At 40.3% G+C, this 25195-nt stretch overlaps 1 protein-coding gene across 1 annotated transcript; it reads left to right on the forward strand.

Annotated features, from left to right (window-relative positions):
• Positions 1-1230: 1230 nt before the first annotated feature.
• Positions 1231-1908, forward strand: LOC142788468 (uncharacterized). Its single transcript, XM_075884958.1, has one exon. It carries the CDS (start codon positions 1231-1233, stop codon positions 1906-1908), a length of 678 nt encoding a protein of 225 aa, XP_075741073.1.
• The last annotated feature ends 23287 nt before the right edge of the window (positions 1909-25195 follow it).

A 25195-nucleotide genomic window follows, 5' to 3' on the forward strand; every position in this document is an offset into this window, starting at 1 on the left:
GATGCAGTGTTTTTCACCATTACAAGTCGGGAACTGCGATATCTAATGTGAAAGCGCATGAAACCATCGTAATGTTGTAGAGAGCATTGTAAGGTAGCGAGTAAAACGTTTTCTAACGATAGAAGTGCGAAGGTTATGTTAGGTTGAGTTATGTTAGTTTAGGCTAGGTAGCGTCGTGAAACCACTAAAAAGGACGTCATCTAACGAGATAGTGTTGTTTTATTGCATGTAGGAAATTGCAATAGGTGAAATGTTGTGAAAGCACACAAAACGGAATGAACAAGCCAGATACTGCGTGTTGTACCGTTACAAGTGTGAAACTGCTATATTGTGATATTCTCGTTGAAGCGCATGCAAGCATCGTGAAACCTTAAAGAACGATGTCATTTAGCGAGATACAGCGTTCTGTACTGCAATAAGTTGGTGAAAAACTGTGAGGTTATGCAAATATCGTAATTGTGAACGAAACAGTGTAATAGAGCGTTTTTAGATACAAGTGCGAATGTTAGGTTAGGTTAAGATATCAACCGTCCTAAAACCGCATTAAACAATGTCACTTAGTGAGATGCAGTGTTTTTCATCATTACAAGTGGAAAACTGCGATATCTTATGTTAAATACAGATATCTTATGATAAAAAAGACAGTACGGCAGCAGTGCACATTGGCATCGCTTACTAAATCTACGCCTGTTTCAGATGCGCCTGCGACCGATGCATCATTGACGCAGCCTGATACTCTGGCCCAGGCAAAGCGGGGCGTGTTTGCTTGTCGACGACGAAAGCAGCGCATCACCAGAGGGCGACGGTTCACCGCTGCTATAAAAGACGCTGCAAGAAAGTCGTCGCCTACAGTACGGCAGCAGTGCACATTGGCATCGCTTACTAAATCTACGCCTGTTTCAGATGCGCCTGCGACCGATGCATCATTGACGCAGCCTGATACTCTGGCCCAGGCGAAGCGGGGCGTGTTTGCTTGTCGACGACGAAAGCAGCGCATCACCAGAGGGCGACGGTTCACCGCTGCTATAAAAGACGCTGCAAGAAAGTCGTCGCCTACAGTACGGCAGCAGTGCACATTGGCATCGCTTACTAAATCTACGCCTGTTTCAGGTGAGAATTTGTCTGTTGTATTCAACAGCATTTATTTTTTTTTTGCGATTTGTGCACTGCTGCCGGACGTACTGTTCCTATGTCATCGTTTGCAAGTGAACGCATTTGTGTTGGCTAACCATGTCGAAGGATGCACGCGATACTGCTAAAGCAATCGAAGACTTACGACGAGAACTAAAACTAAGAAAGGAACTTCGAGATATAAAAGATGCTTTGAACGAAGTGAAAGAACTCAGAGCAGATATTCAATCTGTAATAAAAGAAAACCAAGAGCTCAAAGCTGAAAATGACAGACTACATCGTAGAATAGAGGAGGTCGAAACTTACCAGCGCTCAAATAATCTGGAAATTAAGGGTGTCCCATCTGATGTTGAACCCCTTGATGCGGTTAAGAAAATCTGTGGTGCCATTCAAGAAGAAATAACTTCAGATGACGTCGATATCTGTCACAGAGTACCGACTGCTCGTCATGACCAAACTAATATAGTAGTCCGATTTGTGCGCAGGACAAAGAAGCTTGCCATTCTAAGCAAGTCAAAGAAAATTAGAATTGACAGCAAGGACCTGGGCAGCCAGACGTCTTCTGCAGTATATGTCAATGAGCACTTGACGAAACACGGAAAACAGCTTCTTGGATCAGCTATTCAGAGAAAGAAGGAACTGCGTTGGAAATTTGTCTGGACATCGGGGGGCAAGATATTTGCTCGTAGAAACGAAACCTCGCCTATACTAAAGATAAGAAACGCAGATGATCTTGCCAAGATGACCGTGGAAGGGGGCGGAACTGCCACAGAGTGAACATTTTTTTTGCACAAACTGATATACGTTCGTTTAAGATGAGCACCGATACAAAAATACCTAGTGATGGCTATCATGATAGCAGTTCTGCGAATGGTCTTCTTGGGGCTGCGCGCAGGTGCATAAAGGTTTTTCATTTAAACACACGCAGCATACGCCACAAGACAGATAAGATCCTCAGTATATTTAGCTCCCTTACATTTAGCTTTGACTTGTTGCTGTTCTCTGAAACCTGGCTAACTGTAGGCGAAGATCCACCATATTTCGAGAACTACACTTACAATGGCATAGTGCGTCCCGTTGGTAGAGGTGGTGGAGTGGCTATTTACGTCAAACAATCATTAAAGCATGAAGTTGTCCCCCAATTTTCCCTGGTTAATGAAGTTGTAGAGTGCCTCATGGTTCGCTTAGAAAAAGCATTCGCTGTGATCGTTTACAGACCACCCTCGGGGTGTAAAACAAAGTTCATTTCATTAATTGAAGACGTTTTTGAGTACTTATGTCCTACTGGCTTTCCAATTGTGATAATGGGCGATGTAAACATCGATATGCTCTCTCAGGATGCAACTTCACGGCAGTTAATAGCGCTGGCAAATTCTTTTGCCTGTAATAGCGTAATTTCTAAGGCAACCCGCCTAACTGCAGAGACTGCGACACTTCTTGATATATGTTTGACGAACACACTCCCAACGTCTTGCGTTGCTGGATCGCTGGCAGTAGATATAAGCGATCATCTACCGATCTTTTGCACCATTCCTTCTTCCAATGGTACTTGCAAAAGCAATAAAAAAGTACGGTCTCGTCAGATCAACGCTGACACGCTTGGAATCTTCCGGTATCGTGTTATTGCAACAGACTGGAACCACGTGTTACAAGAAAGGGATGCTAACTTGGCATACAAGCTGTTCATTAATAAACTCATGAAATGTTATGATGAAGCTTTCCCGGTGTCTGTGAAGAACGCAAAACGCCAGAAAATTAGGAAACCTTGGATAAGTAATGCGCTATTTAAAAAAATTACAAAGAAGAACAACATGTACCATGCGTTTATAAAGACACGAGATATCAAATTACTCAGCGAGTTCAAAAAATACAGAAACCATCTAAATGGTGAAATAAGGCGTGCTAAATTCAGGTATTATGAGAATTTATTTAGTAGAATAAGTGATAATCCTAGCAAAATTTGGAGCGAGGTTAGAAATCTTTCTGGTCAAATAAAACAAAGCAACATTCCTAGGGTTTTGGAAAACTCTAGTGGCCTTGGTAACCGAGAGGTGGCAACGGCAATGAATAACTACTTCATAAAAAATTGTGATTTCGATGATGCGGGGTATGACGAGGATACACAACTGCCTGTAAATGACCGTCGCTTATCTAACTCTATAGTTCTGCACACTATCTCATGTCATGAAACCGAAGAATTAATAACAAAGATAAAAAACCATTGTGCAGCAGGTTACGATGATATTAAAGCTGTACCAATAAAATACGTCGCTGATGTTATATCACCTGCGTTGTCACATAATATTATTTTAACTCTTGTTACCGGCGTATTTCCCGATGAATTAAAAATAGCTCGCGTATGTCCGCTTTTCAAGGGTGGTAATGACCAAGAGATTGGAAACTACCGACCGATATCGGTACTTCCGATTCTGTCAAAAGTTTTTGAAAGCGCTATTAATATTAGATTACAAAAATTTTTTGCGAAGTACAATGTAATAAGTGATGCCCAATTTGGCTTTCAAAAATGTAAATCCACCGAGCTTGCATTACTCAATATTAAAAACGAGATACTAACCAATTTTGAGAAAAAGCTATATACGCTTGGTCTTTTTGTTGACTTCCGCAAAGCATTCGACACCGTGCATCACAGTGTTCTTCTAGAAAAACTTAATAACTACGGTGTCCGTGGCGTTGCCAATAGGTTAATTCAAAATTACCTAACAGACCGCTATCAGTATGTCGCTATTAATCAAGAGACATCTCCCCGTGCGAGGGTCAACAAAGGTGTCCCACAAGGATCGATACTTGGTCCTCTGTTGTTTATAGTCTATGTAAATAACTTGTGTAGCATTCCGGATTCTCCTAAGTTAATCATGTATGCGGACGACACTAATATAATTTTTGCTGGTTCATCGATCTCTCAACTTGAAAAGTCTGTAAACACATATCTAAATAAGTTGTCTTCCTGGATTAAACTAAATAAGTTGCGGCTAAACGCGAGTAAAACTAAATATATATTGTTTGCACCCATTAATAAGCCACGGAATATAAGTCTAAGTATCTCCTTTGAGGGTCAGACTTTAGAACAAGTCAAGGTACAGAAATTCTTGGGTGTGTGGTTCCAGGAAGACCTTTCCTGGAATGAACATATAAATAAATTGGCAGCAGATCTAAGTAGAAGCGTTGGATGTATGTACAAACTATGTCCGTTATTACCACTTTGGCTAAAGAAAGCGTTATATTATACACTGATATATTCCAGGCTAAGTTATTGTGTCTTATGTTGGGGAACAACGACGGCTCAAAACTATAAAACATTACTTACACTACAAAAGAGGGTACTAAGACTATTCGAGGGATATTACGGTATGCCACAAGGTCTTAGCGCACGTCCGTTATTCCCTAAATATCTCATATTACAAGCAAACCAAATATATTATTATAAGTTATTATTGTATATCCAAAATAATAAACTATACCCCATGTACGATTCTTCTCTATGTGCTGAGTACTATCTCCGTACACATAGTATAAGAACACCGAAAACTAGAACAACCTATGGTCAACAACATATTGATTACCAAATACCGAGTCTCCTCAACAAACTGGGTGACGTACTTGACCTAAATAAGAAAACTTCCAAAAATAAGTTCAAGGAATTTCTTCTTTATAATTGTATTGAATACACTTAATACAGAAATTTGGATTATTTATTACTTTCTGTGTCCCAATTGCTTAGAGTAAACTATTCGTGTCCTTTTGTTGTTGTTTTTTAGGAATGTATGTGTCTCCTGATGCTTTCCTTACCTCACCTATTGTATATATTGCGATGTTTTTTAGGTATTTCATTACTATTTACTGTCCTGTTCTTTCTTTATATTTGTAATGGTTACATGTGTGATCATAATTTGCAAATTGTATCTGTATATAATGATGTTCTCTAATTCGGCTAAGTTGTGTATGACATGTTAATTTTAGTTTTTATTTTATTTTGCCAGACTGTATTTCGGAGCAAAAGCCTCCGTCAGGCTATGTAGCCTTTTGCTTTTGCTTCGTTTTTTCTGTTGCACGTACAGAAAATAAATAAATCTAAATAAAAAAAATCGGATGAAACCGTCGTAATGTTGTAGAAAGCATTGTAAAGGAGCGAGTAAAACGTTTTATAACAATAGAAGTGCGAAGGTTATCTTAGGTTGAGTTAGTTTAGGCTAGGTAGCGTCGTGAAACCACCAAAAACGACGTCATCTAACGAGATAGTGTTGTTTTATTGCGACTACGAAACTGCGATAGGTGAAATGTTGTGAAAGCACACAAAATGGCATGAACAAGCCAAATACTGCGTGTTGTACCGTTACAAGTGCGAAACTGCTATATTGTTATATTCTCGTTAAAGCGCATGCAAGCATCATGAAACCTTAAAGAACGATGTCATTTAGCGAGATACAGCGTTCTGTACTGTAATACGTTGGTTAAAAACGGTGAGGTCATGCAAATATCCTAAATGTGAACGAAAATGTGTAATAGAGCGTTTTTAGATACAAGTGCGAATGTTAGGTTAGGTTAAGACATTAACCATCATAAAACCGCATTAAACAATGTCACTTAGTGAGATGCAGTGTTTTTCACTATTACAAGCCGGGAACTGCGATATCTAATGTGAAAGCGCATGAAACCGTCGTAATGTTGTAGAGAGCATTGTAAAGTAGCGAGTAAAACATTTTCTAACGATAGAAGTGCGAAGTTTATGTTAGGTTGAGTTTTGTTGGTTTAGGCTAGGTAGCGTCGTGAAACCACCAAAAAGGGCGTCATCTAACGAGATAGTGTTGTTTTATTGCATGTAGGAAATTGCAATAGGTGAAATGTTGTGAAAGCCCACAAAACGGCATGAACAAGCCAGATACTGCGTGTTGTACCGTTACAAGTGTGAAACTGCTATATTGTGATATTCTCCCAAAAGCGCATGCAAGCATCGTGAAACCTTAAAGAACGATATCATTTAACAAGATACGGCGTTCTGTACTGCAATAAGTTGGTGAAAAACTGTGAGGTTATGCAAATATCGTAATTGTGAACGAAACAGTGTAATAGAGCGTTTTTAGATACAAGTGCGAATGTTAGGTTAGGTTAAGATATGAACCGTCGTAAAACCGCATTAAACAATGTCACTTAGTGAGATGCAGTGTTTTTCACCATTACAAGTCGGGAACTGCGATATCTAATGTGAAAGCGCATGAAACCGTCGTTAGGTTAGGTTAGGTTAGGTTAGGTTAGATAAGGTTTGGTTAGGTTAGGTTAGGTTAGGTTAGGTTAGATTAGGTTAGGTTGGGTTGAGTTGAGTTGGGTTAGGTTAGGTTAGGTTAGGTTGGGTTAGGTTAGGTTAGGTTAGGTTTGGTTGGGTTGGGTTGGGTTAGGTTGGGTTGGGTTGGGTTAGGTTGGGTTGGGTTGGGTTGGGTTAGGTTGAATGGGTTATGTTAGGTTAGGTTAGGTTACCTTAGGTTAGGTTAGGTGAGATTAGGTTAGGTTAGGTTAGGTTGGGTTGGGTTGGGTTAGGTTAGGTTGGGTTGGGTTGGGTTGGGTTGGGTTACGTTAGGTTAGGTTAGGTTGGGTTGGGTTATGTTAGGTTATGTTAGGTTAGGTTAGGTTGGGTTAGGTTAGGTTAGGTTAGGTTAAGATATGAACCGTCGTAAAACAGCAATAAACAATGTCACTTAGTGGGATGCAGTGTTTTTCACCATTACAAGTCGGGAATTGCGACATCTAATGTGAAAGCGCTTGAAACCGTCGCAATGTTGTAGAAAGCAATGTAAAGTAGCGAGTAAAACGTTTTCCAACAATAGAAGTGCGAAGGTTATGTTAGGTCGAGTTAGTTTAAGCTAGGTAGCGTCGTGAAACCATAAAAACGACGTCATCTAAGGAGATAGTGTTGTTTTATTGTGACTACGAAACTGCGATAGGTGAAATGTTGTGAACGCACACAAAACGGCATGAACAAGCCAAATACTGGGTGTTGTACCGTTACAAGTGCGAAACTGCTATATTTTGATATTCTCCTTAAAGCGCATGCAAGCATCGTGAAACCATAAAGAACGATATCATTTAACAAGATACGGCGTTCTGTACTGCAATAAGTTGGTGAAAAACTGTGAGGTTATGCAAATATCGTAATTGTGAACGAAACAGTGTAATAGAGCGTTTTTAGATACAAGTGCGAATGTTAGGTTAGGTTAAGATATGAACCGTCGTAAAACCGCATTAAACAATGTCACTTAGTGAGATGCAGTGTTTTTCACCATTACAAGTCGGGAACTGCGATATCTAATGTGAAAGCGCATGAAACCGTCGTTAGGTTAGGTTAGGTTAGGTTAGGTTAGGTTAGGTTAGGTTAGATAAGGTTTGGTTAGGTTAGGTTAGGTTAGATTAGGTTAGGTTGGGTTGAGTTGAGTTGGGTTAGGTTAGGTTAGGTTAGGTTGGGTTAGGTTAGGTTAGGTTAGGTTTGGTTGGGTTGGGTTGGGTTAGGTTGGGTTGGGTTGGGTTAGGTTGGGTTGGGTTGGGTTGGGTTAGGTTGAATGGGTTAGGTTAGGTTAGGTTAGGTTACCTTAGGTTAGGTTAGGTGAGATTAGGTTAGGTTAGGTTAGGTTGGGTTGGGTTGGGTTAGGTTAGGTTGGGTTGGGTTGGGTTGGGTTGGGTTAGGTTAGGTTAGGTTAGGTTGGGTTGGGTTATGTTAGGTTATGTTAGGTTAGGTTAGGTTGGGTTAGGTTAGGTTAGGTTAGGTTAAGATATGAACCGTCGTAAAACAGCAATAAACAATGTCACTTAGTGGGATGCAGTGTTTTTCACCATTACAAGTCGGGAATTGCGACATCTAATGTGAAAGCGCTTGAAACCGTCGCAATGTTGTAGAAAGCAATGTAAAGTAGCGAGTAAAACGTTTTCCAACAATAGAAGTGCGAAGGTTATGTTAGGTTGAGTTAGTTTAAGCTAGGTAGCGTCGTGAAACCATAAAAACGACGTCATCTAAGGAGATAGTGTTGTTTTATTGTGACTACGAAACTGCGATAGGTGAAATGTTGTGAACGCACACAAAACGGCATGAACAAGCCAAATACTGGGTTTTGTACCGTTACAAGTGCGAAACTGCTATATTTTGATATTCTCCTTAAAGCGCATGCAAGCATCGTGAAACCATAAAGAACGATGTCATTTAGCGAGATACAGCGTTCTGTACTGTAATAGGTTGGTGAAAAACTGTGAGGTCATGCAAATATCGTAATTGTGAACGAAACAGTGTAATAGAGCATTTTGAGATACAAGTGCGAATGTTAGGTTAGGTTAAGATATGAACCGTCGTAAAACCGCAATAAACCATGTCACTTAGTGAGATGCAGTGTTTTTCACCATTACAAGTCGGGAACTGCAATATCTGTTGTGAAAGCGCATGAAACCGTCGTAATGTTGTAGAGAGCATTGTAAAGTAGCGAGTAAAACATTTTCTAACGATAGAAGTGCGAAGGTTATGTTAGGTTGGGTTATGTTAGTTTAGGCTAGGTAGCGTCGTGAAACCACCAAAAAGGACGTCATCTAACGAGATAGTGTTGTTTTATTGCATGTACGAAACTGCAATAGGTGAAATGTTGTGAAAGCACACAAAACGGCATGAACAAGCCAAATACTGGGTGTTGTACCGTTACAAGTGCGAAACTGCTATATTGTGATATTCGCGTTAAAGCGCATGCAAGCATCGTGAAACCATAAAGAACGATGTCATTTAGCGAGATACAGCGTTCTGTACTGTAATAAGTTGGTGAAAAACTGTGAGGTCATGCAAATATCCTAAATGTGAACGAAAATGTGTAACAGAGCGTTTTCAGATACAAGTGCGAATGTTAGGTTAGGTGAAGTTATGAACTGTCGTAAAACCGCATTAAACAATGTCACTTAGTGAGATGCAGTGTTTTTCACCATTACAAGTCGGGAACTGGGATATCTAATGTGAAAGCGCATGAAACCGTCGTAATGTTGTAGAGAGCATTGTAAAGTAGCGAGTAAAACGTTTTTTAACGATAGAAGTGCGAAGGTTATGTTAGGTTGAGTTATGTTAGTTTAAGCTAGGTAGCGTCGTGAAACCACCAAGAACGACGTCATCTAAAGAGATAGTGTTGTTTTATTGCGAGTATGAAACTGCGATAGGTGAAATGTTGTGAAAGCACACAAAACGGCATGAACAAGCCAGATAGTGCGTGTTGTACCCTTACAAGTGCGACACTGCTATGTTGTGATATTCTCGTTAAAGCGCATGCAAGCATCGTGAAACCTTAAAGAACGATGTCATTTAGCGAGATACAGCGTTCTGTACTGTAATAAGTTGGTGAAAAACTGTGAGGTCATGCAAATATCGTAATTGTGAACGAAACAGTGTAATAGAGCATTTTGAGATACAAGTGCGAATGTTAGGTTAGGTTAAGATATGAACCGTCGTAAAACAGCATTAAACGATGTCACTTAGTGGGATGCAGTGTTTTTCACCATTACAAGTCGGGAATTGCGATATCTAATGTGAAAGCGCTTGAAACCGTCGCAATGTTGTAGAAAGCAATGTAAAGTAGCGAGTAAAACGTTTTCCAACAATAGAAGTGCGAAGGTTATGTTAGGTTGAGTTAGTTTAAGCTAGGTAGCGTCGTGAAACCATAAAAACGACGTCATCTAACGAGATAGTGTTGTTTTATTGTGACTACGAAACTGCGATAGGTGAAATGTTGTGAAAGCACACAAAACGACATGAACAAGCCAGATACTGCGTGTTGTACCGTTACAAGTGCGAAACTGCTATGCTGTGATATTCTCGTTAAAGCGCATGCAAGCATGGTGAAACCTTAAAGAACGATGTCATTTAGCGAGATACAGCGTTCTGTACTGTAATAGGTTGGTGAAAAACTGTGAGGTCATGCAAATATCGTAATTGTGAACGAAACAGTGTAATAGAGCATTTTGAGATACAAGTGCGAATGTTAGGTTAGGTTAAGATATGAACCGTCGTAAAACCGCATTAAACAATGTCACTTAGTGAGATGCAGTATTTTTCACCATTACAAGTCGGGAACTGCGATATCTAATGTGAAAGCGCTTGTAACCGTCGTTAGGTTAGGTTAGGTTGGGTTAGGTTAGGTTAGGTTAGGTTAGGTTGGGTTGGGTGGGGTTAGGTTGGGTTGGGTTGGGTTGGTTGGGTTAGGTTAGGTTGGGTTAGGTTAGGTTAGGTTAGGTTATGTTAGGTTAGGTTAGGTTAGATTAGAATAGTTTAGGTTAGGTTAGGTTGGGTTGGGTTGGGTTAGGTTAGGTTGGGTTGGGTTGGGTTGGGTTAGGTTAGGTTAGGTTGGGTTAGGTTAGGTTAGGTTAGGTTAGGTTGGGTTGGGTTGGGTTAGGTTAGGTTAGGTTAGGTTAGGTTGGGTTGGGTTGGGTTAGGTTAGGTTAGGTTAGGTTAGCTTAGGTTAAGTTAGGTTAGGTTAGGTTAGGTTGGGTTGGGTTGGGTTGGGTTAGGTTAGGTTAGGTTAGGTTGTGTTAGGTTAGGTTAGGTTAGGTAAGCTTAGGTTAGGTTAGGTTAGGTTAAGTTAGGTTAGGTTAGATTGGGTTAGGTTAGGTTAGGTTAGGTTAAGATAAGAACCGTCGTAAAACAGCATTAAACAATGTCACTTAGTGGGATGCAGTGTTTTTCACCATTACAAGTCGGGAACTGCGATATCTAATGTGAAAGCGGTTGAAACCGTCGTAATGTTGTAGAAAGCAATGTAAAGTAGCGAGTAAAACGTTTTCTAACGATAGAAGTGCGAAGGTTATGTTAGGTTGAGTTAGTTTAAGCTAGGTAGCGTCGTGAAACCACCAAAAACGACGTCATCTAACGAGATAGTGTTGTTTTATTGCGACTATGAAACTGCGATAGGTGAAATATTGTGAAAGGACACAAAACGGCTTGAACTAGCCAGGTACTGCGCGTTGTACCGTTACAAGTGCGAAACTGCTATATTGTGATATTCTCGTTAAAGCGCATGCAAGCATCGTGAAACCTTAAAGAACGATGTCATTTAGCGAGATACGGCGTTCTGTACTGTAATAAGTTGGTGAAAAACTGTGAGGTCATGCAAATATCCTAATTGTGAACGAAACAGTTTATTAGAGCGTTGTTAGATACAAGTGCGAATGTTAGGTTAGGTTAAGATATTAACCGTCGTAAAACCGCATTAAACAATGTCCCTCAGTGAGATGCAGTATTTTTCACCATTACAAGTCGGGAACTGCGATATCTAATGTGAAAGCGCATGAAACCGTCGTAATGTTGTAGAGAGCATTGTAAGGTAGCGAGTAAAACGTTTTCTAACGATAGAAGTGCGAAGGTTATGTTAGGTTGAGTTATGTTAGTTTAGGCTAGGTAGCGTCGTGAAACCACCAAAAAGGACGCCATCTAACGAGATAGTGTTGTTTTATTGCGAGTACGAAACTGCGATAAGTGAAATGTTGTGAAAGCACACAAAACGGCATGAACAAGCCAGATACTGCGTGTTGTACCGTTACAAGTGCGAAACTGCTATGTTGTGATATTCTCGTTGAAGCGCACGCAAGCATCGTGAAACCTTAAAGAACGGTGTCATTTAGCGAGATACAGCGTTCTGTACTGTAATAAGTTGGTGAAAAGCTGTGAGGTCATGCAAATATCCTAAATGTGAACGAAACAGTGTAATAGAGCGTTTTTATATACAAGTGCGATTGTTAGGTTAGGTTAAGATATGATCGTCGTAAAACCGCATTAAACAATGTCACTTAGTGAGATGCAGTGTTTTTCACTATTACAAGTCGGAAACTGCGATATCTAATGTTAAAGCGCATGAAACCGTCGTAATGTTGTAGAAAGCATTGTAAAGTAGCGAGTAAAACGTTTTTTAACGATAGAAGTGCGAAGGTTATGTTAGGTTGAGTTATGTTAGTTTAAGCTAGGTAGCGTCGTCAAACTACCAACAACGACGTCATCTAAAGAGATAGTGTTGTTTTATTGCGAGTACGAAACTGCGATAAGTGCAATGTTGTGAAAGCACACAAAACGGCATGAACAAGCCAGATACTGCGTGTTGTACCGTTACAAGTGCGAAACTGCTATGTTGTGATATTCTCGTTAAAGCGCATGCAAGCATCGTGAAACCTTAAAGAACGATGTCATTTAGCGAGATACAGCGTTCTGTACTGTAATAAGTTGGTGAAAAACTGTGAGGTCATGCAAATATCGTAATTGTGAACGAAACAGTGTAATATAGCGTTTTTAGATACAAGTGCGAATGTTAGGTTAGGTTAAGACATTAACCGTCGTAAAACCGCATTAAACAATGTCACTTAGTGAGATGCAGTGTTTTTCACCATTACAAGTCGGGAAATGCCATATCAAATTCGAAAGCGCATGAAACCGTCGTAAGTTCGTAGAGAGCATTGTAAAGAAGCGAGTAAAACGTTTTCTAACGATAGAAGTGCGAAGGATATGTTAGGTTGAGTTATGTTAGTTTAAGCTATGTAGCGTCATGAAACCACAAAAAAAGGACGTCATCTAACGAGATAGTGTTGTTCTATTGCATGTACTAAACTGCTATAGGTGAAATGTTGTGAAAGCACACAAAACGGCATGAACAAGCCAAATACTGGGTGTTGTACCGTTACAAGTGCGAAACTGCTATATTATGATATTCTCGTTAAAGCGCATGCAAGCATCGTGAAACCATAAAGAACGATGTCATTTAGCGAGATACAGCGTTCTGTACTGTAATACGTTGGTTAAAAACTGTGAGGTCATGCAAATATCCTAAATGTGAACGAAAATGTTTAATAGAGCGTTTTTAGATACAAGTGCGAATGTTAGGTTAGGTTAGGTTATGAAGCGTCTTAAAACCGCATTAAACAATGTCACTTAGTGAGATGCAGTGTTTTTCACCATTACAAGTCGGGAACTTCGATATGTAATGTGAAAGCGCTTGCAACCGTCGTTAGGTTAGGTTAGGTTGGGTTGGGTTAGGTTAGGTTAGGTTAGGTTAGGTTAGGTTAGGTTAGGTTAGGTTGGGTTGGGTTGGGTTGGGTTAGGTTGGGTTGGGTTGGGTTAGGTTAGGTTGGGTTAGGTTAGGTTAGGTTACGTTAGGTTAGGTTAGATTAGAATAGGTTAGGTTAGGTTAGGTTGGGTTGGGTTGGGTTAGGTTAGGTTGGGTTGGGTTGGGTTGGGTTAGGTTAGGTTAGGTTAGGTTGGGTTAGGTTAGGTTAGGTTAGGTTGGGTTGGGTTGGGTTAGGCTAGGTTAGGTTAGGTTGGGTTGGGTTGGGTTAGGTTAGGTTAGGTTAGGTTAGCTTAGGTTAAGTCAGGTTAGGTTAGGTTAGGTTAGGTTGGGTTGGGTTGGGTTAGGTTAGGTTAGGTTAGGTTGTGTTAGGTTAGGTTAGGTTAGGTAAGGTTAGGTTAGGTTAGGTTAGGTTAGGTTAAGTTAGGTTAGATTAGGTTAGGTTAGGTTAGGTTAGGTTAAGATAAGAACCGTCGTAAAACAGCATTAAACAATGTCACTTAGTGGAATGCAGTGTTTTTAACCATTACAAGTCGGGAACTGCGATATCTAATGTGAAAGCGGTTGAAACCGTCGTAATGTGTTAGAAAGCAATGTAAAGTAGCGAGTAAAACGTTTTCTAACGATAGAAGTGCGAAGGCTATGTTAGGTTGAGTTAGTTTAAGCTAGGTAGCGTCGTGAAACCACCAAAACGACGTCATCTAACGAGATAGTGTTGTTTTATTGCCACTATGAAACTGCGATAGGTGAAATATTGTGAAAGGACACAAAACGGCTTGAACTAGCCAGGTACTGCGTGTTGTACCGTTACAAGTGCGAAACTGCTGTATTGTGATATTCTCGTTAAAGCGCATGCAAGCATCGTGAAACCTTAAAGAACGATGTCATTTAGCGAGATACAGCGTTCTGTACTGTAATAAGTTGGTGAAAAACTGTGAGGTCATGCAAATATCCTAATTGTGAACGAAACAGTTTATTAGAGCGTTGTTAGATACAAGTGCGAAGGTTAGGTTAGGTTAAGATATTAACCGTCGTAAAACCGCATTAAACAATGTCCCTCAGTGAGATGCAGTGTTTTTCACCATTACAAGTCGGGAACTGCGATATTTAATGTGAAAGCGGTTGAAACCGTCGTAATGTGTTAGAAAGCAATGTAAAGTAGCGAGTAAAACGTTTTCTAACGATAGAAGTGCGAAGGCTATGTTAGGTTGAGTTAGTTTAAGCTAGGTAGCGTCGTGAAACCACCAAAACGACGTCATCTAACGAGATAGTGTTGTTTTATTGCCACTATGAAACTGCGATAGGTGAAATATTGTGAAAGGACACAAAACGGCTTGAACTAGCCAGGTACTGCGTGTTGTACCGTTACAAGTGCGAAACTGCTGTATTGTGATATTCTCGTTAAAGCGCATGCAAGCATCGTGAAACCTTAAAGAACGATGTCATTTAGCAAGATACAGCGTTCTGTACTGTAATAAGTTGGTGAAAAACTGTGAGGTCATGCAAATATCGTAATTGTGAACGAAACAGTGTAATAGAGCGTTTTTAGATACAATTGCGAATGTTAGGTTAGGTTAAGATATCGACCGTCGTAAAACCGCATTAAACAATGTCACTTAGTGAGATGCAGTGTTTTTCATCATTACAAGTGGAAAACTGCGATATCTTATGTTAAATCGGATGAAACCGTCGTAATGTTGTAGAAAGCATTGTAAAGGAACGAGTAAAACGTTTTCTAACAATAGAAGTGCGAAGGTTATCTTAGGTTGAGTTAGTTTAAGCTAGGTAGCGTCGTGAAACCACCAAAAACGACGTCATCTAACGAGATAGTGTTGTTTTATTGCGACTACGAAACTGCGATAGGTGAAATGTTGTGAAAGCACACAAAATGGCATGAACAAGCCAAATACTGCGTGTTGTACCGTTACAAGTGCGAAACTGCTATATTGTGATATTCTCCTTAAAGCGCATGCAAGCATCGTGAAACCTTAAAGAACGGTGTCATTTAGCGAGATACAGCGTTCTGTACTGTAATAAGTTGGTGAAAAACTGTGAGGTCATGCAAATATCCTAAATGTGAACGAAACAGTGTAATAGAGCGTTTTTATATACAAGTGCGATTGTTAGGTTAGGTTAAGATATGAACCGTCGTAAAACCGCATTAAACAATGTCACTTAGTGAGATGCACTGTTTTTCACTATTACAAGTCGGAAACTGCGATATCTAATGTGAAAGCGCATGAAACCGTCGTAATGTTGTAGAGAGCATTGTAAAGTAGCGAGTAAAACGTTTTTTAACGATAGAAGTGCGAAGGTTATGTTAGGTTGAGTTATGTTAGTTTAAGCTAGGTAGCGTCGTCAAACTACCAACAACGACGTCATCTAAAGAGATAGTGTTGTTTTATTGCGAGTACGAAACTGCGATAAGTGAAATGTTGTGAAAGCACACAAAACGGCATGAACAAGCCAGATACTGCGTGTTGTACCGTTACAAGTGCGAAACTGCTATGTTGTGATATTCTCGTTAAAGCGCATGCAAGCATCGTGAAACCTTAAAGAACGATGTCATTTAGCGAGATACAGCGTTCTGTACTGTAATAAGTTGGTGAAAAACTGTGAGGTCATGCAAATATCGTAATTGTGAACGAAACAGTGTAATATAGCGTTTTTAGATACAAGTGCGAATGTTAGGTTAGGTTAAGACATTAACCGTCGTAAAACCGCATTAAACAATGTCACTTAGTGAGATGCAGTGTTTTTCACCATTACAAGTCGGGAAATGCCATATCAAATTCGAAAGCGCATGAAACCGTCGTACGTTTGTAGAGAGCATTGTAAAGAAGCGAGTAAAACGTTTTCTAACGATAGAAGTGCGAAGGTTATGTTAGGTTGAGTTATGTTAGTTTAAGCTAGGTAGCGTCATGAAACCACCAAGAACGACGTCATCTAAAGAGATAGTGTTGTTTTATTGCGAGTACGAAACTGCGATAGGTGAAATGTTGTGAAAGCACACAAAATGGCATGAACAAGCCAAATACTGGGTTTTGTACCGTTACAAGTGCGAAACTGCTATATTGTGATATTCTCGTTAAAGCGCATGCAAGCATCGTGAAACCATAAAGAACGATGTCATTTAGCGAGATACAGCGTTCTGTCTGTAATACGTTGGTTAAAAACTGTGAGGTCATGCAAATATCCTAAATGTGAACGAAAATGTTTAATAGAGCGTTTTTAGATACAAGTGCGAATGTTAGGTTAGGTTAGGTTATGAAGCGTCTTAAAACCGCATTAAACAATGTCACTTAGTGAGATGCAGTGTTTTTCACCATTACAAGTCGGGAACTGCGATATCTAATGTGAAAGCGCTTGCAACCGTCGTTAGGTTAGGTTAGGTTAGATTAGGTTAGGTTGGGTTAGGTTAGGTTAGGTTAGGTTAGGTTGGGTTGGGTTGGGTTGGGTTAGGTTGGGTTGGGTTGGGTTAGGTTGGGTTGGGTTGGGTTGGGATAGGGTAGGTTGGTTTAGGTTAGGTTAGGTTAGGTTACCTTAGGTTAGGTTAGGTGAGATTAGGTTAGGTTAGGTTAGGTTAGGTTGGGTTGGGTTGGGTTAGGTTAGGTTGGGTTGGGTTGGGTTGGGTTGGGTTAGGGTAGGTTAGGTTAGGTTGGGTTGGGTTATGTTAGGTTATGTTAGGTTAGGTTAGGTTGGGTTAGGTTAGGTAGGTTAGGTTAGGCTGGTTAGGTTAGGTTAGGTTGGGTTGGGTTGGGTTAGGTTAGGTTAGGTTAGGTTGGGTTGGGTTAGGTGAGGTTAGGTAAGGTTAGGTTAGGTTAGGTTAGGTTAGGTTAAGTTGGGTTAGGTTAGATTAGGTTAGGTTAGGTTAGGTTAGGTCAAGATATGAACCGTCGTAAAACAGCATTAAACAATGTCACTTAGTGGGATGCAGTGTTTTCCACCATTACAAGTCGGGAAGTGCGATATCTAATGTGAAAGCGCTTGAAACCGCCGCAATGTTGTAGAAAGCAATGTAAAGTAGCGAGTAAAACGTTTTCCAACAATAGAAGTGCGAAGGTTATGTTAGGTTGAGTTAGTTTAAGCTAGGTAGCGTCGTGAAACCATAAAAATGACGTCATCTAACGAGATAGTGTTGTTTTATTGTGACTACGAAACTGCGATATGTGAAATATTGTGAAAGGACACAAAACGGCTTGAACTAGCCAGGTACTGCGTGTTGCACCGTTACAAGTGCGAAACTGCTATATTGTGATATTCTCCTTAAAGCGCATGCAAGCACCGTGTAACCTTAAAGAACAATATCATTTAACAAGATACGGCGTTCTGTACTGTAATAAGTTGGTGAAAAACTGTGAGGTCATGCAAATATCGTAATTGAGAACGAAACAGTGTAATAGAGCATTTTGAGATACAAGTGCGAATGTTAGGTTAGGTTAAGATATGAACCGCCGTAAAACCGCAATAAACAATGTCACTTAGTGAGATGCAGTGTTTTTCACCATTACAAGTCGGGAACTGCAATATCTATTGTGAAAGCGCATGAAACCGTCGTAATGTTGTAGAGAGCATTGTAAAATAGCGAGTAAACCATTTTCTAACGATAGAAGTGCGAAGGTTATGTTAGGTTGGGTTATGTTAGTTTAGGCTAGGTAGCGTCGTGAAACCACCAAAAAGGACGTCATCTAACGAGATAGTGTTGTTCTATTGCATGTACGAAACTGCTATAGGTGAAATGTTGTGAAAGCACACAAAACGGCATGAACAAGCCAAATACTGGGTGTTGTACCGTTACAAGTGCGAAACTGCTATATTATGATATTCTCGTTAAAGCGCATGCAAGCATCGTGAAACCATAAAGAACGATGTCATTTAGCGAGATACAGCGTTCTGTACTGTAATACGTTGGTTAAAAACTGTGAGGTCATGCAAATATCCTAAATGTGAACGAAAATGTTTAATAGAGCGTTTTTAGATACAAGTGCGAATGTTAGGTTAGGTTAGGTTATGAAGCGTCTTAAAACCGCATTAAACAATGTCACTTAGTGAGATGCAGTGTTTTTCACCATTACAAGTCGGGAACTTCGATATGTAATGTGAAAGCGCTTGCAACCGTCGTTAGGTTAGGTTAGGTTGGGTTGGGTTAGGTTAGGTTAGGTTAGGTTAGGTTAGGTTGGGTTGGGTTGGGTTAGGTTGGGTTGGGTTGGGTTAGGTTAGGTTGGGTTAGGTTAGGTTAGGTTACGTTAGGTTAGGTTAGATTAGAATAGGTTAGGTTAGGTTAGGTTGGGTTGGGTTGGGTTAGGTTAGGTTGGGTTGGGTTGGGTTGGGTTAGGTTAGGTTAGGTTGGGTTTGGTTAGGTTAGGTTAGGTTGGGTTGGGTTGGGTTAGGCTAGGTTAGGTTAGGTTGGGTTGGGTTGGGTTAGGTTAGGTTAGGTTAGGTTAGCTTAGGTTAAGTCAGGTTAGGTTAGGTTAGGTTAGGTTGGGTTGGGTTGGGTTAGGTTAGGTTAGGTTAGGTTGTGTTAGGTTAGGTTAGGTTAGGTAAGGTTAGGTTAGGTTAGGTTAGGTTAAGTTAGGTTAGGTTAGATTAGGTTAGGTTAGGTTAGGTTAGGTTAAGATAAGAACCGTCGTAAAACAGCATTAAACAATGTCACTTAGTGGAATGCAGTGTTTTTAACCATTACAAGTCGGAAACTGCGATATCTAATGTGAAAGCGGTTGAAACCGTCGTAATGTGTTAGAAAGCAATGTAAAGTAGCGAGTAAAACGTTTTCTAACAATAGAAGTGCGAAGGCTATGTTAGGTTGAGTTAGTTTAAGCTAGGTAGCGTCGTGAAACCACCAAAACGACGTCATCTAACGAGATAGTGTTGTTTTATTGCCACTATGAAACTGCGATAGGTGAAATATTGTGAAAGGACACAAAACGGCTTGAACTAGCCAGGTACTGCGTGTTGTACCGTTACAAGTGCGAAACTGCTATATTGTGATATTCTCGTTAAAGCGCATGCAAGCATCGTGAAACCTTAAAGAACGATGTCATTTAGCGAGATACAGCGTTCTGTACTGTAATAAGTTGGTGAAAAACTGTGAGGTCATGCAAATATCCTAATTGTGAACGAAACAGTTTATTAGAGCGTTGTTAGATACAAGTGCGAAGGTTAGGTTAGGTTAAGATATTAACCGTCGTAAAACCGCATTAAACAATGTCCCTCAGTGAGATGCAGTGTTTTTCACCATTACAAGTCGGGAACTGCGATATCTAATGTGAAAGCGCATGAAACCGTCGTAATGTTGTAGAGAGCATTGTAAGGTAGCGAGTAAAACGTTTTCTAACGATAGAAGTGCGAAGGTTATGTTAGGTTGAGTTATGTTAGTTTAGGCTAGGTAGCGTCGTGAAACCACCAAAAAGGACGTCATCTAACGAGATAGTGTTGTTTTATTGCATGTAGGAAATTGCAATAGGTGAAATGTTGTGAAAGCACACAAAACGGCATGAACAAGCCAGATACTGCGTGTTGTACCGTTACAAGTGCGAAACTGGTATATTGTGATATTCTCGTTGAAGCGCACGCAAGCATCGTGAAACCTTAAAGAACGATGTCATTTAGCGAGATACAGCGTTCTGTACTGCAATAGGTTGGTGAAAAACTGTGAGGTTATGCAAATATCGTAATTGTGAACGAAACAGTGTAATAGAGCGTTTTTAGATACAATTGCGAATGTTAGGTTAGGTTAAGATATCAACCGTCGTAAAACCGCATTAAACAATGTCACTTAGTGAGATGCAGTGTTTTTCATCATTACAAGTGGAAAACTGCGATATCTTATGTTAAATCGGATGAAACCGTCGTAATGTTGTAGAAAGCATTGTAAAGGAGCGAGTAAAACGTTTTCTAACAATAGAAGTGCGAAGGTTATCTTAGGTTGAGTTAGTTTAAGCTAGGTAGCGTCGTGAAACCACCAAAAACGACGTCATCTAACGAGATAGTGTTGTTTTATTGCGACTACGAAACTGCGATAGGTGAAATGTTGTGAAAGCACACAAAATGGCATGAACAAGCCAAATACTGCGTGTTGTACCGTTACAAGTGCGAAACTGCTATATTGTGATATTCTCCTTAAAGCGCATGCAAGCATCGTGAAACCTTAAAGAACGGTGTCATTTAGCGAGATACAGCGTTCTGTACTGTAATAAGTTGGTGAAAAACTGTGAGGTCATGCAAATATCCTAAATGTGAACGAAACAGTGTAATAGAGCGTTTTTATATACAAGTGCGATTGTTAGGTTAGGTTAAGATATGAACCGTCGTAAAACCGCATTAAACAATGTCACTTAGTGAGATGCAGTGTTTTTCACTATTACAAGTCGGAAACTGCGATATCTAATGTGAAAGCGCATGAAACCGTCGTAATGTTGTAGAGAGCATTGTAAAGTAGCGAGTAAAACGTTTTTTAACGATAGAAGTGCGAAGGTTATGTTAGGTTGAGTTATGTTAGTTTAAGCTAGGTAGCGTCGTCAAACTACCAACAACGACGTCATCTAAAGAGATAGTGTTGTTTTATTGCGAGTACGAAACTGCGATAAGTGAAATGTTGTGAAAGCACACAAAACGGCATGAACAAGCCAGATACTGCGTGTTGTACCGTTACAAGTGCGAAACTGCTATGTTGTGATATTCTCGTTAAAGCGCATGCAAGCATCGTGAAACCTTAAAGAACGATGTCATTTAGCGAGATACAGCGTTCTGTACTGTAATAAGTTGGTGAAAAACTGTGAGGTCATGCAAATATCGTAATTGTGAACGAAACAGTGTAATATAGCGTTTTTAGATACAAGTGCGAATGTTAGGTTAGGTTAAGACATTAACCGTCGTAAAACCGCATTAAACAATGTCACTTAGTGAGATGCAGTGTTTTTCACCATTACAAGTCGGGAAATGCCATATCAAATTCGAAAGCGCATGAAACCGTCGTACGTTTGTAGAGAGCATTGTAAAGAAGCGAGTAAAACGTTTTCTAACGATAGAAGTGCGAAGGTTATGTTAGGTTGAGTTATGTTAGTTTAAGCTAGGTAGCGTCATGAAACCACCAAGAACGACGTCATCTAAAGAGATAGTGTTGTTTTATTGCGAGTACGAAACTGCGATAGGTGAAATGTTGTGAAAGCACACAAAATGGCATGAACAAGCCAAATACTGGGTTTTGTACCGTTACAAGTGCGAAACTGCTATATTGTGATATTCTCGTTAAAGCGCATGCAAGCATCGTGAAACCATGAAGAACGATGTCATTTAGCGAGATACAGCGTTCTGTCTGTAATACGTTGCTTAAAAACTGTGAGGTCATGCAAATATCCTAAATGTGAACGAAAATGTTTAATAGAGCGTTTTTAGATACAAGTGCGAATGTTAGGTTAGGTTAGGTTATGAAGCGTCTTAAAACCGCATTAAACAATGTCACTTAGTGAGATGCAGTGTTTTTCACCATTACAAGTCGGGAACTGCGATATCTAATGTGAAAGCGCTTGCAACCGTCGTTAGGTTAGGTTAGGTTATATTAGGTTAGGTTGGGTTAGGTTAGGTTAGGTTAGGTTAGGTTGGGTTGGGTTGGGTTGGGTTAGGTTGGGTTGGGTTGGGTTAGGTTGGGTTGGGTTGGGTTGGGATAGGGTAGGTTGGGTTAGGTTAGGTTAGGTTAGGTTACCTTAGGTTAGGTTAGGTGAGATTAGGTTAGGTTAGGTTAGGTTAGGTTGGGTTGGGTTGGGTTAGGTTAGGTTGAGTTGGGTTGGGTTGGGTTGGGTTAGGGTAGGTTAGGTTAGGTTGGGTTGGGTTATGTTAGGTTATGTTAGGTTAGGTTAGGTTGGGTTAGGTTAGGTAGGTTAGGTTAGGCTGGTTAGGTTAGGTTAGGTTGGGTTGGGTTGGGTTGGGTTAGGTTAGGTTAGGTTAGGTTGGGTTGGGTTAGGTGAGGTTAGGTAAGGTTAGGTTAGGTTAGGTTAGGTTAGGTTAAGTTGGGTTAGGTTAGATTAGGTTAGGTTAGGTTAGGTTAGGTCAAGATATGAACCGTCGTAAAACAGCATTAAACAATGTCACTTAGTGGGATGCAGTGTTTTTCACCATTACAAGTCGGGAAGTGCGATATCTAATGTGAAAGCGCTTGAAACCGCCGCAATGTTGTAGAAAGCAATGTAAAGTAGCGAGTAAAACGTTTTCCAACAATAGAAGTGCGAAGGTTATGTTAGGTTGAGTTAGTTTAAGCTAGGTAGCGTCGTGAAACCATAAAAATGACGTCATCTAACGAGATAGTGTTGTTTTATTGTGACTACGAAACTGCGATTGGTGAAATATTGTGAAAGGACACAAAACGGCTTGAACTAGCCAGGTACTGCGTGTTGCACCGTTACAAGTGCGAAACTGCTATATTGTGATATTCTCCTTAAAGCGCATGCAAGCACCGTGAAACCTTAAAGAACGATATCATTTAACAAGATACGGCGTTCTGTACTGTAATAAGTTGGTGAAAAACTGTGAGGTCATGCAAATATCGTAATTGTGAACGAAACAGTGTAATAGAGCGTTTTTAGATACAAGTGCGAGTGTTAGGTTAGGTTAAGGTATGAACCGTCGTAAAACCGCAATAAACAATGTCACTTAGTGAGATGCAGTGTTTTTCACCATTACAAGTCGGGAACTGCAATATCTATTGTGAAAGCGCATGAAACCGTCGTAATGTTGTAGAGAGCATTGTAAAATAGCGAGTAAACCATTTTCTAACGATAGAAGTGCGAAGGTTATGTTAGGTTGGGTTATGTTAGTTTAGGCTAGGTAGCGTCGTGAAACCACCAAAAAGGACGTCATCTAACGAGATAGTGTTGTTTTATTGCATGTAGGAAATTGCAATAGGTGAAATGTTGTGAAAGCCCACAAAACGGCATGAACAAGCCAGATACTGCGTGTTGTACCGTTACAAGTGTGAAACTGCTATATTGTGATATTCTCCTTAAAGCGCATGCAAGCGTCGTGAAACCATAAAGAACGATGTCATTTACCGAGATACAGCGTTCTGTACTGTAATAAGTTGGTGAAAAACTGTGAGGTCATGCAAATATCCTAAATGTGAACGAAAATGTGTAACAGAGCGTTTTCAGATACAAGTGCGATTGTTAGGTTAAGTTATGAACTGTCGTAAAACCGCATTAAACAATGTCACTTAGTGAGATGCAGTGTTTTTCACCATTACAAGCCGGGAACTGCGATATCTAATGTTAAAGCGCATGAAACCGTCGTTAGGTTAGGTTAGGTTAGGTTGGGTTAGGTTAGGTTAGGTTGGGTTAGATTAGGTTAGGTTAGGTTAGGTTAGGTTGGGTTGGGTTGGGTTGGGTTAGGTTGGGTTGGGTTGGGTTGGGTTGGGTTAGGTTAGGTTAGGTTAGGGTGGTTGGGTTATGTTAGGTAAGGTTAGGTTAGGTTGGGTTAGGTTAGGTTAGGTTAGGTTAGGTAAGGTTAGGTTGGGTTGGGTTGGGTTAGATTAGGTTAGGTTAGGTTGGGTTGGGTTAGGTTAGAATAGGTAAGGTTAGGTTAGGTTAAGTTAGGTTAGGGTAAATTAGGTTATGTTAGATTAGGTTAGGTTAGGTTAGGTTAGGTTAAGATATGAACCGTCGTAAAACAGCATTAAACAATGTCACTTAGTGGAATGCAGTGTTTTTCACCATTACAAGTCGGGAAGTGCGATATCTAATGTGAAAGCGCTTGAAACCGTCGCAATGTTGTAGAAAGCAATGTAAAGTAGCGAGTCAAACGTTTTCCAACAATAGAAGTGCGAAGGTTATGTTAGGTTGAGTTATGTTAGTTTAAGCTAGGTAGCGTCGTGAAACCACCAAGAACGACGTCATCTAAAGAGATGATGTTGTTTTATGGCGAGTACGAAACTGCGATAGGTGAAATGTTGTGAAAGCCCACAAAATGGCATGAACAAGCCAGATACTGCGTGTTGTACCGTTACAAGTGTGAAACTGCTATATTGTGATATTCTAGTTAAAGCGCATGCAAGCATCGTGAAACCATAAAGAACGATGTCATTTAGCGAGATACAGCGTTCTGTACTGTAATACGTTGGTTAAAAACTGTGAGGTCATGCAAATATCCTAAATGTGAACGAAAATGTTTAATAGAGCGTTTTTAGATACAAGTGCGAATGTTAGGTTAGGTTAGGTTATGAAGCGTCTTAAAACCGCATTAAACAATGTCACTTAGTGAGATGCAGTGTTTTTCACCATTACAAGTCGGGAACTGCGATATCTAATGTGAAAGCGCTTGCAACCGTCGTTAGGTTAGGTTAGGTTAGGTTAGGTTGGGTTAGGTTAGGTTAGGTTAGGTTGGGTTGGGTTGGGTTAGGTTGGGTTGGGTTGGGTTAGGTTGGGTTGGGTTGGGTTGGGTTAGGGTAGGTTGGGTTAGGTTAGGTTAGGTTAGGTTACCTTAGGTTAGGTTAGGTGAGATTAGGTTAGGTTAGGTTAGGTTAGGTTGGGTTGGGTTGGGTTAGGTTAGGTTGGGTTGGGTTAGGTTAGGTTAGGTTAGGTTGGGTTGGGTTATGTTAGGTTATGTTAGGTTAGGTTAGGTTGGGTTAGGTTAGGTTAGGTTAGGCTGGTTAGGTTAGGTTAGGTTGGGTTGGGTTGGGTCGGGTTAGGTTAGGTTAGGTTAGGTTGGGTTGGGTTAGGTGAGGTTAGGTAAGGTTAGGTTAGGTTAGGTTAGGTTAAGTTGGGTAAGGTTAGATTAGGTTAGGTTAGGTTAGGTTAGGTCAAGATACGAACCGGCGTAAAACAGCATTAAACAATGTCACTTAGTGGGATGCATTGTTTTTCACCATTACAAGTCGGGAAGTGCGATATCTAATGTGAAAGCGCTTGAAACCGTCGCAATGTTGTAGAAAGCAATGTAAAGTAGCGAGTAAAACGTTTTCCAACAATAGAAGTGCGAAGGTTATGTTAGGTTGAGTTAGTTTAAGCTAG

Source organism: Rhipicephalus microplus, unplaced genomic scaffold (assembly GCF_043290135.1).
Source record: "Rhipicephalus microplus isolate Deutch F79 unplaced genomic scaffold, USDA_Rmic scaffold_60, whole genome shotgun sequence".
Classification (NCBI taxonomy): Eukaryota; Metazoa; Arthropoda; class Arachnida; order Ixodida; family Ixodidae; genus Rhipicephalus; species Rhipicephalus microplus.